General features: G+C 41.9%; 1 protein-coding gene and 1 non-coding gene across 5 annotated transcripts in view; both read left to right on the plus strand.

Annotated features, from left to right (window-relative positions):
* Positions 1–18496, plus strand: part of SAFB2 (scaffold attachment factor B2) — a 46999-nt gene that overhangs the window by 5850 nt on the left and 22653 nt on the right. For all 4 annotated transcript variants that reach the window (XR_004956394.1, XM_036239646.1, XM_036239648.1 and 1 more), the window contains exons 5-12: positions 185–247; positions 1062–1089; positions 1994–2504; positions 2929–2978; positions 3547–3647; positions 13368–13517; positions 13607–13719; positions 18109–18239. Coding sequence is in view for 3 of the 4 variants with exons in the window: in XM_036239646.1 (XP_036095539.1) it covers positions 185–247; positions 1062–1089; positions 1994–2504; positions 2929–2978; positions 3547–3647; positions 13368–13517; positions 13607–13719; positions 18109–18239 (1147 nt within the window). In the remaining variant the exon portion in view is untranslated. The remainder of the gene's footprint in view (positions 1–184; positions 248–1061; positions 1090–1993; positions 2505–2928; positions 2979–3546; positions 3648–13367; positions 13518–13606; positions 13720–18108; positions 18240–18496) is intronic.
* Positions 12730–12836, plus strand: LOC118616574. Its single transcript, XR_004956571.1, has one exon. It is a non-coding gene; the product is annotated as a U6 spliceosomal RNA (small nuclear RNA).

Below are 18496 nucleotides of genomic sequence, written 5' to 3' on the forward strand. Positions count from 1 at the left end.
GTGTTACCCAGTGCTGGAGCAGGTTCAGGGGCAAGGAGGCAAGTACTAAACTGAATCTAACAGTTGATTTGCAGGTGGCAGTAGATATCTGAGGAAATAGACATGTGGGTTGCCTGTGACATAGTGACACATAGGCCTTGGCATTAATAGCTATGTCCCCACAAAGTGACCTTCCATCTTTCAGGTAGACGGGGAAGGCTTCGAGAGCACTTTGGATGCTTCATCGTTGGACTTCAAGGTACCTTCGGTAAGTGACCATCTGTTTCTGCATGGCTGGAAACTATATGAGTGGTTAACTCTCTGTAGTGGGAAAGGATGTGTACATGTATGTACACATGATTTGCTGAGCATAGGTATTGAGCTGGGTGCTGGGGATAAGATGTTGAGAGCCAGACTGGTCAATTTCAGGGGGCAGGGTTAATAACCAACAAAATTGTAACTGACAGACAAGAGAAGTTCGATAGGGGGAAGTTCAGGTAGTTGGCCAACAAAAGCATCTAGACGGCTTCTTAGTGGAAGTTCTATTTGAAGTAAGGTCTGATATCTGTCAGGAGTTAGCCTAGTAAAGGGGAAAAGAAGACTTTGGGGCAGAAGGGAGCATGGCTTACTGTAAGGATGGAGTACACAGGAGCAAGGGTGGGGCTGACTGCCAGAGTCTACAGGCCGGGTAAGGATTTGGCAGGCGGTCTTGCATACAGTGGGAAGTCGGAGAGGTTTCAAGCAGGGCAGAGAGATGGTTTTGTTAAGAGGGTCCAGTTATAAATAATAGTTTGTGTTGGGAGAAACACATTTTTTTCTCCAGTTCGGTTTGATGTATAAAGCAGTGGCCATCTGTGTGACCTCTGCCTTGATTGTGGGAGTCTGCCAGCTATGCAGGCCATTACATCAGCTTAGACTTGGGGTCAGGTGGCCAGATTCTGAGGGGAGAATTGAACAAGCTAAATAGTACCACTGTCTTTCTGCTTTTGCTGGGGAGAAAATGACAAAATGATTGTAGGACAGAATGGATCTGCCCAGTTTTTAAGTGCCTGTGGTTTTTCTTTCTCTTTTTTTTTAATTAGGATATTGAAGAACCACTATTGGAGCCAGGTACTGATAAGAGAAACACAACAGTTATGGTTTGAAAGTTTTCTCACTACTATTTTATTCAAGCTGTCTATATATTTTATGCCATGTTATGGTCTTATAAATGATTTTAATGGTGGACAATCCAGATCGTACAAGGATCAGAGATTGGAAACCCATTCATATCACCAGATCTGTGGAACAGCCGTTCTGGTTTCTAGAGGTCATGTATATGTGGTGAGATGTAATGATTATGTTCATCTCTCTAACCACATAGAGTGGCATTTTTGTAATTTCTCCTTGTGATTCTTCCATGTGTTTCTACACATGAAACAGATCTTGTGATATTTCTCTGCAGTCAATTTGAGTAATGGAGTTAAGGCAGGATAAAGGTGTTGTCAGGGCTTATAACCTGAGAAGTGACTGGATTCCAGAAGAGGAAACAGAGTTTCTTCATGAAAATTTCCAACATATTATTCCCCTTCTGGACTGCGTTTATCTCGCCATCTGAAGAGTTTCTGGTTTTCATATTGGACTGTTCTGTTAAAAGAAATTCAAAGAAATTTGGAAATTGAGCTGTCATTGAATGGTGACTGCATTCAGTTCAGCACCTTGGACAATGGAAAAATAAGTCAGAAGACCCAGACTTGAACAAAACATGAAGAAGACTGTTGAGAAGCAGCCAAGTGGTTATAGGTGTTTAATCTGTGGGGGCCTTTTCCATGTAGTGTAGAGGCTTACTCTAGCAGTCGGTTGGAGTGCAGGTAGTGTAACCAGTGTAACGTGTGTACCCGCGGGTTTTCCAATCTCTGTGTAGCTAGCAGTTCTCTTCGTGTTAGTGTGGCAGCCGTGCCAGTTCCACATTTGTGATTGCTTTATTTCCCTGGTAATTAAACCTTGTGCCATTCTATTCCTGTTAAATCCGTAGAAAATGAGAAAATACTCGACATTTTGGGGGAAACTTGTAAATCTGAGCCAGTAAAAGAAGAAGGTTCCGAGCTGGAGCAGCCATTTGCACAGGATACAAGTAGCGTGGGGCCAGACAGAAAGCTTGCGGAGGAAGAGGACCTTTTTGGCAGCGGTCATCCGGAGGAGGGTGATTTAGATTTGGCCAGCGAGTCAACAGCACAAGCTCAGTGGAGCAAGGCAGACACCCTGTTAGCGGTAGTGAAAAGGGAGCCCGTGGAGCAGACAGGCGGTGACGAGAGGACGGACTGTGAGCCTGTAGGGCTAGAGGAGCCAGTTGAGCAGAGTAGTAAAGCCTCAGAACACGCAGAAGCCTCTAGCGAGGAGGTCGCGGAAGCGCCCCGGGAAGCCTCAAGCCCAGACCCCAGAGATAGCAAAGAAGACGTGAAGAAGTTTGCTTTTGAAGCTTGTAATGAAGTCCCTCCGGCTCCTAAAGAGTCCTCAGCCAGTGAGGGCGCTGATCAGAAAATGAGGTTTGTTTTTTCTCAGTTTTAGACCAGACGCTATCTCCTTTTCATTGGTCGTTTAATGACACACATAAGCTGTTTTTTCTGCAATTGGCCAGCCAGACTGACGAAATTGTAGTTTACCTCTAAAGAACGTTTTATTTCTCTTTGTGTATTTTTAATGGCTGATTTGATTCCTTTTCTTTTTCCCAACCTACTATGGTTGTGTTCTTAAATTGCTAAGTGTTCTCTTCAGTTAAATCGAATTGATTTAAAAATCTGACATTGTATTTTGGGGGGTCAGATATCCAATATAAGCTTGCAAAAGGTGTCTATTAAAATTTTATTTCAGACTAATTTTCTGGTAGGTATTCAGTTTTAGCATTTACTATATTTTTAATTTAGTTCTCTTGTTTTTTCATGTATGATTAACATTAACTTTTGTCTCTAGTTCTTTTAAGGAAGAAAAAGATATAAAGCCAATCATTAAAGATGAAAAAGGTATGATTTAACTTATGTGACAGGGAGTCACCTATGGATCCCTTACCTTGGGAGGGAAGGGCTTAAAGATTGCCACATTCTGGATATAGTAGTTTGTTTTATTGTGGGTTACTGGAATAAACCATCTAGTTGTATCTTGAGAGATTAGTTTAAAATGCTGTGTCTTTTAAGTCTCTTGTGATTGTCATTTATGGGATAGTAAAAATTATATTACAGTGCATCTATTACAACCCTATTCTCCATTGAATAATGTGACAAGAGTTGTAGAAACTGCTATCATGGTTGAAATCTGATCATTGGAAGACATTAAAGTTTGTAACTGACCTGGACATGATTATTTCTCAAGTTAGAAACTCTGTTTCTGCCATTTAAATTTTTCAACTCTGTCTTAGGTATTGACAGTAATTAAATTCTTGAATTAGAAGAGTTGAAATTGAAAAAAAAAAAGAAGAAGAAGGAGAATTGAAATTGGATATAGTCAGGGTTTAAACGATGGCCTAATCTTAGTAGTGGTCATGCTTCCTTTCATTCCTGGTGGCAAAGCATAATCTTCTCCCCTCTGCTACAGGTCGTATCAGCAGCAGTTCTGGTAGGAATCTGTGGGTCAGTGGACTATCCTCCACAACTCGAGCGACAGATCTGAAGAACCTTTTCAGCAAGTATGGAAAGGTATGCTCTCCTTTCATCTTGCTATCCAGCCTCAATTTGGCATTACAAAATACACTCAAGAGTTTAGAAACCTACTTCATAATAATTTTATCATCAGTCATTTCTGGTTTAAAAAAAGGAAGGAGGGGGTAATCCTCAAAGGGGAGAAATCCACCTGGTTTTGGGTAGTGTGCCTTTTGTTTTTTAGTTGAGAGTAAGTAACAGGCAGAGCAGATCATCATGACATAGAACTCCATGCAGAAAACAAGTGTAAATAGCTACAGTCTGAATGTTCTTGTGGTTCTTTCTAACTTCTCTCCAAGAAATTGCTACATCTTTTGACTTATACAAAACTTAAAGCTGGCATCCTGGGTTTTTTTTTCTTTAACAGTAAATGAAGTGTTGACTTTGATATTTTAAAGTTATCTTAAGTATATAGTTTAAGAACTGGAATGTGATAGTGGTATACAAGTAAATTGCCTAATATGCTGCTTACGGGAACAGGAGGGAAATAATACAGTTTAGAAGGTTTCTGAGGTTGTTAAAGGACTTTTCAAAATGGTTCTGTTATTTTGGAATTAGGTGATGAAGGAGTCTGTTTTGTTTTTTTCTTTATTGATTTTAGAGAGAGAGGAAGTGAGAGGGAGAGAGTTAGGAACATCGATGAGCGAGAACATCGATTGGCTGCCTCCTGCATGCCCCACCGCTGGGGATCAGGCCCACAACCCGGGCACGTGTCCTGACCGGGAATCGAACTGGCAGCCTCTTGATGCATGGGTTGATGCTCAACCACTGAGCCATACCAGCCAGATGAAGCAGTCTTTTTTAAGCCATAGAGATTGCCCTGGTCTCCTGGGTGCCTATGGGAAGTGGCCCTCTGAGGTGGAGGTAGGAGACAGTGCCTTGAGGTTGAGAAGTTGCAGGGATTCCAGGCAGATTTTCTGCAGCTACCTCATCCTGGCTGCTCAATCATACCTTTGCTCAGATCCATGTCATCCAGTTGGGTATTGGTGAATGCATTCGTGACTTAAGCAGACAGGATCCAGAAGAAGCATTCAGAAGGGCTTGGAAAACTATTAAGCTGTAACCTACTTATTTATTTTGTTAACCTCTTTCTGGACTCAGGCTCTAATTATAAAGCCTAAGCAAACAGATAGAAGGTCCCTCTCATTGTAGAGCTTACAGGCTGGTGGAAAAAATTATTTGCAGAATAAACACATTCAGTAAGTATGTTAAGCAAAGTTACAGCATGCCAATCATTTATGACAGGGAGACCTAATTTTTATTTTTATTTTTGGTATGTGCCCCTAGCGGGAACCAAACCTGGGACTCTCTGGTCCGCAGGCCGACGCTCCAACCGCTGAGCCAAACCGGCCAGGGGGGGGAGACCTAATTTAGATTTGGGGGTTGTGTTTGGCAAAGCTCTCTGAGGAAGTAATATTTAGAGCAAGCCCTGAGTGATTGGAGTTTAGCATGCCTGTGGAGCTTGACTCTGGGCAAGGAAAGGCCCAGTACTAGGACAAGGCTTTGTGATTTGGATCAAAGGCTGCTATGAAGAGCTCCAGGGTAGAGTGCAAATGGGGGTAGTGGGTGGGGGTGGACAGGGAGGGATATGCGAGCTTCTCATGGTATCTGCCCTCATTTGGGTTTAACTGTCATTGGAAGTGATGCCTTTGCAAGGATAATTAGTTTGATGGAAAGGTCGTATAACTCCATAATTGGCTTAGCCCCCTGACCTTGAGGAGAGTTAAGAATTCGAACCTTCATCTCTGCTCTGAGAACTGACACCTATGTCCTCAGTCGAGGCTTCTGTCACCTTTGGTCCTGTATGTGGTGCTCTGGGGGCTTTCCTCTGCAGAGCAGCGTTTTTCCATCCTGGGTGGCAGAAACAAACATGAAGGTCCATAGGAAACCTAGAGAGCATAGACCACTCACCCCTGAAATTGGGAGCACACGTCCAAAAAGAGGGGATGGCTTGTTCAAGTTGACTCACTAATCAGAGGTGGTTAGAGCTAGAACCCAGGGTTCCTGTGTCTCAGGGACTCTTTGCACTTTCAAAGAGGCTGGCCCTTACTCCAGATGTCCTACAGCAGCAGTTCTCAACCTGTGGGTTGCGATCCCTTTGGGGGTCAAACAACCCTTTCACAGGGGTCGCCTAAGACCATCAGAAAACACATATTTTCAGTGGTCTTAGGAGCCGGGACACTGCTCCTCTATCCGTCTCCAGGCAGGTCCACCCACAGGCATATATGCCCACATACGAGTACCCGGCATGATGACATCATCATGCCAACCCCATCACATACACCTTGTACAGATACAGGTGTATGTGACAGGGTTGGCGCCATAATGTACTTAGGCGTACCAGTCACACATGTAGAGGGAAGCTGCTGTGTAGAAAGCAGCTACTCTGTTAAAAGCAGCTACTATGTTGAAAGCAACAGTATTGGAGGTAAAGCGACACTTCATGAATTATAATAACTGGGTAAATGTAAAATCATCAACTACTGCAAAAAAACAAAAACAAAAAACATCTGTACCACAGGAACTTAATCTGAATGCTGATCAGTCTTTTTATATTCAGCTGTGGTTGATGTGAATACTGCCCCCTTGTGATAGTAACAAGTGTGTTAAAAGAAACAACACAGAGAATGGTAAATTATAGGAAACTTTAATGAATGTATTGACTAAACTATGCCATGTATCATCTTTTGCTTTTTTTTTTTTTTATCCTTACCCAAGGACATTTTTCCATTTTTTGTTCAGATAGAGTGGGAGGGAGAGAGAGAGAGAAACATCGACGTAAAAGGGACACATCGAGTGGTTGCCACCCACATGTCCCAACCAGGGCCGGGGACAAACTGCAACCAAGGTGCATGCCCTTAGCGGGAACTGAACCCGGGTCTCTCTGGACCGCAGGCCGACGCTCTAACCGCTGAGCCAAACCAGCCAGGGCATCTTTTGTATTATTAAAGTTATTATATATTATTTTTATTAGCAAACCATCTCATGACAACGGATCATGTAGAGAAGAACATTAAGAAAATATAGTGAGGATTTTTTACAATATGGTTTTGCCTCCATAATTACAGCAGGAATTGAGAAACCGCAACGTGTTATTTGTTGTGAAGTTCTATCAGCCGAATCTTTGAAGCCAAACAAACTAAAACGCCATTTTGATAGCAAGCATCCGAGCTTTGCCAGCAAGGATACCAACTATTTTAGAAGCAAAGCAGATGGACTCAAGAAAGCCAGACTTGACACTGGTGGCAAGTACCACAAACAAAACGTAGCAGCTGTTGAAGCTTCATATTTGGTGGCACTCAGAATCGCCAGAGTTATGAAACCTCACACCATTGCTGAGGATTTACTGTTTCCAATGGTCAGACATTGTTCGAGTTATAATCGGAGACGAATTTGTTACAAAATTGAGTGCAATTTCCTTATCTAACAACACTGTCCGCAGAAGAATAGATGACACGTCTGCTGATACTCTTTTTTTTTTCTAAATCCTCACCCGAGGATATTTTTACATTTATCTTCAGAAAGAGCAAGAGGGAGAGAGGGAGGGAGAGAGAAACATCAACATAAGAGAGACACATTGGCCCTGGCCGGTTTGGCTCAGCGGTTGGAGCGTTGGCCTGCGGTACAGAGAGACCCGGGTTCAGTTCCCACTAAGGGCACGTACCTCGGTTGCAGTTTGTCTCCGGCCCTGGTTGGTTGTGCGGGTGGCAGCCACTCGATGTGTCCCTTCACATCGATGTTTCTCTCTCTCTCTCTCTTCCTCTCTCTCCCTCCCGCTCTATCTGAACAAAAAATGGAAAAAATGTCCTCGGGTGAGGATAAAAAAAAAGAGAGACACATCGAATGGTCACCATCCCCACTACCCCAACTGGGGCCAGGGACAAACTGCAACCAAGGTACGTGCCGTTAGAGGGAACCAAACCTGGGACTCTCTGGTCCGTGAGCCGACTCTCTAATCACTGAGCCATACTGGCCCGGGCATCTGCTGGTATTCTTGATCAGGTAACCTAGGAAATTAAATCTGCTCCACTTCCAATATTTAGCATCCAGTTTGATGAATCTACAGACGTTTCAAACTGTTCACAGTTACTGGTTTACCCGAGGTATATTAATGATGGCGACTTTAAAGATGAGTTTCTTTTTTGCAAACTTCTTGAAATGACAATTACTGCATGTGATGTATTTGACACGGTTCATTTCTGAAAGAGCTTAAGATCTCTTGGGAAAAGGTTTGTGGTGTTTGCACAGATGGTGCTCCAGCTATGCTAGGATGTCGATCTGGATTTCAATGTTTGGTACTGAATGAGTCACCAAAAGTCGTCGGAACTCTCTGTATGATTCATCAGCAAATATTAGCAACGAAGACACTGCCACAGAGTTACAAGAAGTAATTAAAAGCGTCATAAGTTCTGTCAGTTTTGTAAAGGTGAACACTTTAAACAGTCAACTGTTTTTGCAACTGCAACGAGTTGGATGCGCTGAACGATGCTCTGCTATTTTCGCACAAGTGAGATGGTTGTCAACAGGAAAAGTTTTAAAACGTGTTTTTGAGCTTCGTAATGAACTCAAAATGGTTTTTTGTTTTTTTTTATCCTCACCTGGGGACATTTTTCCATTTTTGTTCAGATAGTGGGAGGGAGGGAGAGGAAGAGAGGGAGAGAGAGAAACATCGATGTGAAAGGGACACATCGAGTGGCTGCCTCCTGCACAACCCCAGCTGGGGCCAGGGACAAATTGCAACCGAGGTACGTGCCCTTAGTGGGAACCGAACCTGGGTCTCTCTGGACTGTGGGCCGACGCTCTAACCGCTGAGCCAAACGGGCCAGGGCTCAAAACGTTTTTTAATCAGAAAGCAAGACCGCAGATTGAAGTACTTTTCAGCAATAAAAGTGAACTGCAGAAAACAGCTTGCTTGGTTGACATCTTTGCCATCTTGAATGAGTTAAATTTATCACTGCAAGGACCAAATGCAGCATGCCTTGATTTTTCTGAAAAGATCTGATCATTCCAAATGAAACTTCAGCTTTGGCAAGAAAAATTGGATGAAAATAAAATTTACATGTTGCCTACCTTATCTGCTTTCTTTGAAGAACGTGACGTTGAACCAGACAAAAGGATTATGACGATAATTTCTGTGAAAGAACACTTGCACATACTTGCAGACGAAATTTCATCGTACTTTCCAAATCTACCTGACACCTCATTTGCACTTGTCAGAAGCTCATTCACAGTCAAATTTGAAGATGTTCCTGAGACAGCACAAGAGGAGTTCATTAAACTTATTAACAGCGATGCAGCGAGAACTGATTCCTGTACAATGCCAGTTACAAAATTCTGGATCAAGTGTTTGCAGTCATATCCTGTTCTGTCTGAGACTGTTACGCCGCCTTCTTCCATTTCCAACAACATATTTTTGTGAAACGGTTTTCCAAGTTGTTGGTTATACAGAAGTAGACTTATTGTGGAAGATGATCTTTGTTGTGCTCTTGCAAAGACTGCCCTGGGAATTTCTGATCTGGTGAGAAAGAAGCAGTCTCAGCCTTCTCACTGACATTGGCTTTTTACGCATACTGTCGCAAAATGTAGCAATGTAGTTTACTGTTGTTATATTAAGACTGTTACCCATGCTACACCATGCTTCAAGACAAAATTTCATTTATTTGTAATTAGAAATAAATATTTCACAATATATAATTACATATTCTTTTTGTGATTAATCACTATGCTTTAATTTTGTTCAATTTGTAACAATGAAAATACATCCTGCATATCAGATATTTACATTACAATTCATAACAGTAGCAAAATTACAGTTATGGTGGAGTAACAAACTAATTTTATGGTTGGGGGTCACCACAACATTAACTGTATTAAAGGGCTGCGGCATTAGGAAGGTTGAGAACCACTGTCCTACGGGAACATATACATTTAATGCAAACATTTGTACATTGGGCTTTAAGTCTGTAAGCTGGCTCTTTTTTCTCTTTCTCTTGTTTCTTCTTGAAATGCTTGTTTCTGTATATTTGCCACCTTTTGTATTGGGTATTTTCTGTGATTTGTGGCTTATTCCCTATGACTGTATGTATAACTAGTTGAAATTATACCAGTACCTTAGAACAGTACTACTACTATTACCCCCTCCCAGCCTTTGTGTTGTCATTACACATTTTACTTCTATTTAGTAAACCACACAGTGTATCAAAGGCTTGTTTTTGTGGGATTTTTTTTTTTTTTTAAATCCTCACCCGAGGACATTTTTCCATTTTTTGTTCAGACAGAGTGGGCGGGAGAGAGAGAGAGAAACATCGACATGAAAGGGACACATGGAGTGGCTGCCACCCGCACAACCAACCAGGGCTGGGAACAAACTGCAACCGAGGTACGCGCCCTTAGCGCGAACCGAACCCGGGTATCTCTGGACCGCAGGCCGACGCTCTAACCACTGAGCAAAACCGGCCAGGGCTTTGTGGGATTTTTTTTTTTTTTTTTTTATCCTCACCGAGGATATTTTTCCACTTTTTGTACAGATAGAGTGGGAGGGAGAGAGAGGAAGGGAGAGAGAGAGAAACATCGACGTGAAGGGACACATCGAGTGGCTGCCACCCGCACGACCAACCAGGGCTGGGGACAAACTGCAACCGAAGTACGTGCCCTTAGCGGGAACCGAACCCGGGTCTCTCCGGACCGCAGGCTGACGCTCTAACCGCTGAGCCAAACTGGCCAGGGCGTTTGTGGGATTTTTTAAAAATATTTTTAATTGGTTTTTTAGAGAGAGAGGAAGGGGGAGAGAGAAACATCCATGTGAGAGAGACACATGGATCAGCTGTCTCCTGCATGTCCCCTACTGGGGACCAAGCCCACAACCCGGGCCTGTACCCTGAGAATGAATCAAACCAGGACCTCTCAGTCCATGGGATGACACTCAGTCACTAAGCCACACCAGTGGGACTGTGGGTTTGTTTGTTTGTTTGTTTGTTTGTTTTTTAAACAATTACCTTTGAAAAGAATTGTAAATAAGAAGAAGTGTGGGTTTTTAATTTCTCACAATGTTCACAATTTTTCTTTATTTTTGTTTTTATCTAAGTTTTCACTGGTTATTCTCCTCCCTCCTTGAACATTTCTTATAGGGCAGGATTGCAGATGAGGAATTTGTCTGCAAGTTGTTTTTTTTTTTATTTTTTTAATAAGTTTTATTGACACTTTTAGAGAGGAGGGGAGAGGGAGAGCTAAACATCAATTGAGAGAAAAACATTGGCTGCCTCCTGCATACTCCCTGCCAGGGATCAAGCTGGCAACCTAGGGATCAAGCTCTCTCCCTCCCACTCTGTCTGAACAAAAAATGGCATGTGCCCTGACCAGGAATCGAACTGGAGACCTCTTAGTGCATGGAGCAGCTCTCAACCAACTGAGCCACACCAACCAGCGCTGCAAGTTGTTCTTTTGCCTTTATTTTGTAAGCTGTTTTCACTGGGTGTGGAATTCCAGATTGATTTGTTTTCTTCCAGACGGCACAGCTATTGCACTGCCTTCTGGCCTACGTTGTTTCTGACCAGTTGGCTGTTCTTCCCATCTTTGTTCTTAGCACCCATGTGGCTTTTCTTCCTCTGGTTGCCTTTATCACTGGTTTGGAGCACTTTGCTGATGATGTGTTGATTTCGTTAGCTGTTTTTTTCCTGTGCTCCTTGCCTTTGGGGATTCCACAAGTTGCACTGCAAGTCAGTATTGCTCTGATTTCTTTTGTATTGTGAGTCTTTTTTCTCCGTTTCATTTTGAATAGCTTCTCTTATGTCTTCAGGTTCCCTAATCTTTTCTTCCACGGTGTCTGTTGTCAATCCCATCTAATATATTTTTCATCTCAGAAGTTTGGTTTGAGTATTTTTAAATATTGTCCATGTGTTTACCGGACATGTTCAGTTGTTTGTTCGCCTTCTTGAATACTTAGGGTATAGCTAAAACAACTTAGTGTCCTTGTACACTAATTCTGTCACTGTCATTTCTGAGTCTGAACTATTGGTTGGTTGGTTTTCTTCATTAAGAGTTGGACTTTCTTGCTTCTTGGCTAACCCAGTCATTTTTTATTGGTAGCCTGGCATCGTGACTTTTACCTTGATAGCTAGTTGTTTTGTGTCCCTGCAAATGTCCTTGGGCTTTTACTGGGATATAGTTCAGTCCTTTGTTTCTTCTGAGGCTTGCTGTTTAGCTTCATTTAATCAGGTCAAAGCTCAGGGCTAGCTTCATCCACTCCTGGGGCAGCACCCTTCTGAGCACTCGGCCTGGTGCCCATGAATTACAGGCTTTCCCACCCAGCCACTGGATTCATTCTAGGGAAAGTGGGCGTGTGTGTGTGTGTATTTTTAGAGAGAGAGGGAAACAGAGAAACATCTGCCTCCTGCATGCCCCCTACAGGGATCGAGCCCACAACCCAGGTGTGTGTCCTGACTGAGATTCGAACCAGCAACTTTATGGTGTACGTACAGGACAATGCCCAACCAACTAATCAACACCGGCTAGGGTAGAAGGGCCTTTTACAGCACTGAATGAGCCCCTGGGATTGTTCCCTCTGCTGCAGGTGGTCTTCTCTCTAGCTTTGATGATTTTCTCACATATGTGTGCTACTCAGAGGGACCCTGTGCAGCTCTCTGCAGCCGTTTTTGTGTGGCTCTCCCTGTGATAGCATGATTGCTCACTGCTTTGATGTCCTCAGACTCTGACATCTGCTCACTTCAGGGATACCACCCCTCCTCAGTTCCTCCTCCCTGCCATGGCCTAGAACCTCTGGGCAGTAAGACTGGGCAAGCATAGGGTTGCCTCATGTGTTTCCAGTTTTGCAGGTGTCACCATCCTGTGTAGCCTGACATCTGGTGTCTGAAAACCCTTGTTGCCTACATTTCCTCGCTTTTTTTAGTTTCAGGCAGCAGGAGGGTTAATGCTTGGTTCTCCATGCTGGCTGGAAGTTTGCTCTGCATCTGCGTCAGAGGTCTTCTTAGCCTTGGTCCACATAGATTGGGGTGTATTTCTAAGTAGATATCCCCTCAGCTATCTGTGGATACAGAATAATTGGAGAAAATGATCCCAATGGGTGCCTGCTTCGGCAGCACATATACCAAAATTGGAACGATACAGAGAAGATTAGCATGGCCCCTGCACAAGGATGACACACAAATTTGTGAAGCGTTCCATATTAAAAAAGAAAGAAAATGATCCCAATGGGAAGAGCTTGTTTAATTAACAAGTTGTAGTTAGTGAAGTTTAACTGCCTTTAGCTTTTCCAGTTTGTTTTTTGTCCCTATGTGAGCTAATCTTGTGTTAAAAGCAATTGTATTTTGATAGGTCAGGATTAGCTAGAACCACTTTAATAACTATGAAGAATGGACAATTCCTGGAGAAGTACTAGTAGAAATGACTTTTTTCAGATTGCTTTTGTTTTATTTATTTAGCTGTGGTCATGGAGGCTATCTCAATTTTCCATAAAATCATTTTGACCGTGCTGTAAAGTCACAGCATAAAAGATTCCAAGTGCCACTAGACATAAGGACATTGTTGTTATAATCATTATTTTGGGTAATATTTGAATGGGAGCATTTTATATGGATAGTCAGGTGAAAAGGTACCAAAACGTCTAGTGAAAATTATTTTTGATAATCAGTTAACTGCAAGTAATTTTTGACATTGTGTGGTTATTTGTATGAGAAAATAAGAGTGCCCTTTCTCGTGAAGGTTGTCGGGGCCAAAGTAGTGACCAACGCACGCAGTCCTGGGGCTCGGTGCTATGGTTTTGTCACCATGTCGACATCCGATGAGGCTACGAAGTGTATCAGCCATCTTCACAGAACTGAGCTTCATGGAAGAATGATCTCCGTAGAGAAGGTGAGGCAGTCCTTGCCTGTTCTAACTCATGAGCTTTACATGGGGGAAGACCTGGTTCGTGAGCTACTTCTGTCTGCATTATATTTTAGGCCAAAAACGAACCTGCTGGGAAAAAGCTGTCTGACAAAAAGGAGTGTGAAGTGAAGAAGGAAAAAGTATCTAGTGTTGACAGACATCATTCTGTGGAGATCAAAATTGAAAAGTAAAGTATTTTTTTTTAAGGCTTCTCTTGGGATTGCTGGGAGGAGGGCAGGTGACTGCCACAGGGTCACTCATGAAAAAGCATGTGTCCTTTGCATAGACAGACTCACCAGCTTCTCATTTACATCAAAGGTGATTTTTGTGTCTTGCTGCCTCTTCAGTATTCAGCTTTCAACAGATACTATTAAAATAGTATATATAAAATATAAAAAACTATAAAAAAACTTATAACTATAAAAAATGGATTCAGATGATCCTTAATGAGTACTTACATCCAAACAACCTAGTAGCCTGCTGAAAAAAATAACACACACAAAATGAACAAATAACTCCGTTTTTATTTTGAATATCCTGGGCCCTTGCACAGCCTCTCAAACCTTGGAATCATTTTGTGGCCCAGGTTGATTATCATGTGAGTCTTGCTTTTTATCCCAGCAACTGCAAAAACCTAGCTTTGCAAAGATACAGCAATAGCCAAAGGAATGTAAGCTGATTGAATATTGAAATGAACAACCTTAAGCTAGTAGTTTGTACAGCATCTGACAGTTGTCAAGTATTGCTCTGTTGAAATATCCCAGAGTACCTGTGAGTTCACTGTGGTACCTTGGCAAGTAATTTGGGGACCACAGTTCTGAGATACTATTTTTATAAAGTAGGTGGTTTGTAGCTTTAATCAAGATTGAAATATGGACAGATCTTTCAGAGCAGGCATCATTTATTTATTATACTTTTATCAAAACCATAGGCTTATCTCTTGGGGTGGGTAGGCTTTGGTGATATACTTGATAACAGTTTTTTTCTCAGAACACTGTGTCTGTGTCAAGTTTATTTTGTCAACATAGTTTATTTCCACTTTAGGTCCACTCACACTATAAAAATTGAACCCTTTGCTGACAATCTGTTAGTCTTTCAGTAATTCCATTTTATTATTTTTTATGTAAGAAAATTTATAGTTTTGAGTAAACATGGCTGTGGACTTCAGTACTTATAAGTTGGATTTGGTTTTTTTTTTTAATTGCTAGTCTTTATTATGGCCAGGTTGGAAATTATAGGCCTGTGAGAAATGGCTGTCAGTGAGAACCACAATTTTATCAGCAACTTCTAAAAAGAGAGACACATATATTAGCAGTGCTAAAAGTATCTGTATTAGAATATGGGGCACTGTTGAGTGTTCGTGGTTTTCTTAGTGTCTTGCAATGCTTTTCATTGATTTTTTTTTTTTTTTTTTAATTCAGAAAAGTGAGGTGTGTTTATGGAAAAAAGGAAAGGGATAATAATCAGGTAATATGTCAGGGGGTCCTTTAGTCCCTGGAAGAGTCCTAGGAGGTCTGTACTCTGTGTAGAAAGAAGAGGAAACTGGCTCAGAAGGAGGAAGTGCCGACCCAAGGTCACACAGCTCAGCTAGCAAGTAGCAAAGCCAAGATTTAATCCTGGGCTGTTGCTCAGTGCTGGGGCACTTAACTGGGTGATGAACTTAAGATGTTTAAAACCAAACTGCCTTTAGGTGGTTTGCCTAGGAAGTTGAACGTTTTAAAATTTGTTTTTAACCTTATTTCTTTTCTTCAAATAAGCATCGTTATTATCCTTTCATTTTAAGAATTTCTAGGCTTAGTCATCAGCCTGAGTGAAATAGAGAAGCTTGTCCACAGAGACGGCTTGTCTTGGCTTTTGTGGATGAGTAGTGATTTTTCTTAATTTTTTTTTTTTAAATCCTCACCCAAGGATATTTTTTCTATTTATCTCAGATAGAGTGAGGGAAGGAGGGAGGGGGGTGGGGGAGAGAGAGAGAAACATCAGTGTGAAAGAGACACATTGACTGGGTGCCTCCTGCACAACCCCAACCAGGGCCAGGGACCACAACTGAGGTACAGGACCTTGACTGGAATTGAACCTGAGACTCATTGGTCTGTGGGCTGACACGCTAACCGCTGAGCCAAACCAGCTAGGGCAAATAGTGATTTTTCTGTAATTGCCATTTGGAAAGCACGCACTGAAGTCAGGCATAATCCCACTACCTGGTGGGAACACTTTTTGGTGTATATCCCTCCAGCTTTTTTTCCTACATGGGTTTTTTGTGTGGGTTTTATTTAGAAATTATATTTTAGTGTTATTAACAAGTTCTTTGGTTTTTTGTTTGTTTGTTAACCCTCACCCGAGAGCATTTTTCAGTTGATTTCTAGATAGAGTGGAAGGGAGGGAGAGAGAAATATATATGTGAGAAAGGCACATCAATTGATTGTCTCCCGCAGGACCCCGACTGGGGCTGGGGATCAAACCTGCAACCTAGGTACATGCCCTTGACCAGGAGTCAAACCTGAGACCCTTTGGTCCGCAGGCTAATGCCCTAACCACTGAGCCAAACTGGTCAGGGCCGTAATTTTTTTGTGTCTAGGAGGTGTCGTGTGAGTACAGAATAAGTAGAGAGGGGTCTTCTATTGCAACATTTTTCAGGTCTCCTTGGAGGGAGGAGGCATCACTGCATAATAGTGGAAGAGGCACATTAGAGATGATTCATGGTGGCTTTATTTGCAGTTACATAGTCATTGGAAGCAACCTCTAGTCTATCAGAAGGGAAATGGTAAACAACTGTGAACTGTTGTGTAGCAGTTGAAAGGAACCAGATCTGTCTATATATCCACACAGACTAACCTTTAAAGCAGTGATTTTTCAACCAGTATGCCGTAAGAATTTTTAAAATGTAACACCTAACTATTTAGTCAGGGGCACTGTCCTCTTTTCCTTTAGGTTGTCAGATTAAAAAATGACAAGAGCCAACACAACAATAGCTGTCTGGTGTGAATGAATCAAAATCAGACCTTTTTTTTTGTCAGATCGGCAAAAAATATATTTTTGGTATGCTGCAGAATTTTAGTAATTAATTTGTGTGTGCCATGAGATGAAAAAGGCTGAAAATTTGCTGCTTTAAAGCATGAAGTGAAAAGCGCTAGAGAGTGACATACCAAGGGCCATCCCATTATTATATCACTATCTAAAAATGTCATAAAACATCTGAAGATCTTCAGTCATATGAAAGTGCCTATAAAGGTTTGAGAGGTGGGGCCAAATGATTGACAGTTATGGCACCAAGGGTGGAGGTTGTCTTGGGGATAGGACAAGTGTATCTGTGACATTCGCTGCATGAGTGTTTTTTTTGTGTGTTTTTTTAAGGAAAACCAGTATGTTAAAAACATTAACAATTGTCGCCCTGGCCGGTTTGGCTCAGTGGTTAGAGCGTCGGCCTGCGGTCTGGAGAGACCCGGGTTCGGTTCCCGCTAAGGGCACGTACCTTGGTTGCAGTTTGTCCCCAGCCCTGGTTGGGTCGTGTGGGTGGCAACCACTCGATGTGTCGCTTTCACGTCGATGTTTCTCTCTCTCTCTCTCTCTCTCCCTCTCCCTCTATCTGAACAAAATATCGAAAAATGTCCTCGGGTGAGGATAAAAAAAAAAAACAAAAAAAAAAAAACATTAACAATTGTCAATTTTGGTACACACCATCAATGATTATGGTATGTACTTGCATTATTTAAATTTTAAAATTAAAATTTTTGTCTTAAAATGACTATTAAAGATGACAGCTCTATGCTATGGGAATTTATGAGGGAGGAAGGATGAGCTGGGAGAAGTTTCTTCCACCAGTGTGAGCTCTGCTCAGGTCATAGGGAAGAGAGGACAAGAAATGCTACTGAGAGAACCCAGTGGGATCTGGTTTTCCTGTCCTGGACCTTGGTGCATGGTGGACATTTAATGGCTAGAATTAAATTGCCTGAGACAAACTGCATTAGGAAATATAGAAGACAAATTTAAATGGCAACAATGATTTATTTCACTGCTTAGAATAAAACTGCCTTTGGTTGAAATGTTACAGTTTCCATATTTGTTGTCATATAACACATCATTAACTCCTCCAAGTATTCAGAAATGACCAGGTGTTGGTGGGTAGGTGGCTCACTGCTTCGTGCTACAGGAACTTCCAGTCCTTGTACTGTACCTCCATTCTATGTTATACTGTATCTATTTGGGGGAAATATTTTTCCCACAAAACTTAATATTCCACACATACAAAATTTTTCAAAATGAGACATTTAAAATTAGTTTTTCACAAGCATTTTTTCATCCTGTCTACTTGCATGCTTGTCATATGTAAGGGTGCATCTAGCATTTTGGGAAAACATCCACATGAGCCTGCAGTTTTATCTTGCATATGTTGAGATGTGGCAGATAAGTGGGAATAGGGGCTGTATCTAAACATGGGATTATTACTGCAGTTTTCAAATAATTCTTCCCACCTACTTGCCACCGGGATGGTTTGTTTTGTGCAGCAGTTTGAACAAGCAAACAGCTCCTATTAGAGTCTCAGGAACTCAAGTTTGATAACCATGTTTTTACATAGAACTGTAATTAAGAAGGAAGAGAAGATTGAGAAAAAGGAGGGGAAAAAGCCTGAAGACATTAAAAAGGAAGAAAAAGAAGAAGATGAGCTGAAACCAGGAACCACAAATCGGTCCAGAGTCACCAAATCAGGTGATTAGAGTCTGAGTGTTCATGAAGTGGAAAGAGCCAGTCAAAATGAGCTGGTGGGTGTCATAGATCAAGCAAGTACAGGAGCTTTTTGGTGACTTTGCTGAGTTTTGCTGCTTATAGGAAGCCATTAAAGCAACAGAGCCTCAGGTGATGAGGTGGCTTAAAGGAGTTTCTACATGACAGCAGAAATCCAGGGATATTCTGGTCAGTGATTTAAGTTTACTGGCAGCTCAATGACCTGGGTTCTTGTTTTTCCT

Source organism: Molossus molossus, unplaced genomic scaffold (assembly GCF_014108415.1).
Source record: "Molossus molossus isolate mMolMol1 unplaced genomic scaffold, mMolMol1.p scaffold_m16_p_4, whole genome shotgun sequence".
Lineage (NCBI taxonomy): Eukaryota > Metazoa > Chordata > Mammalia > Chiroptera > Molossidae > Molossus > Molossus molossus.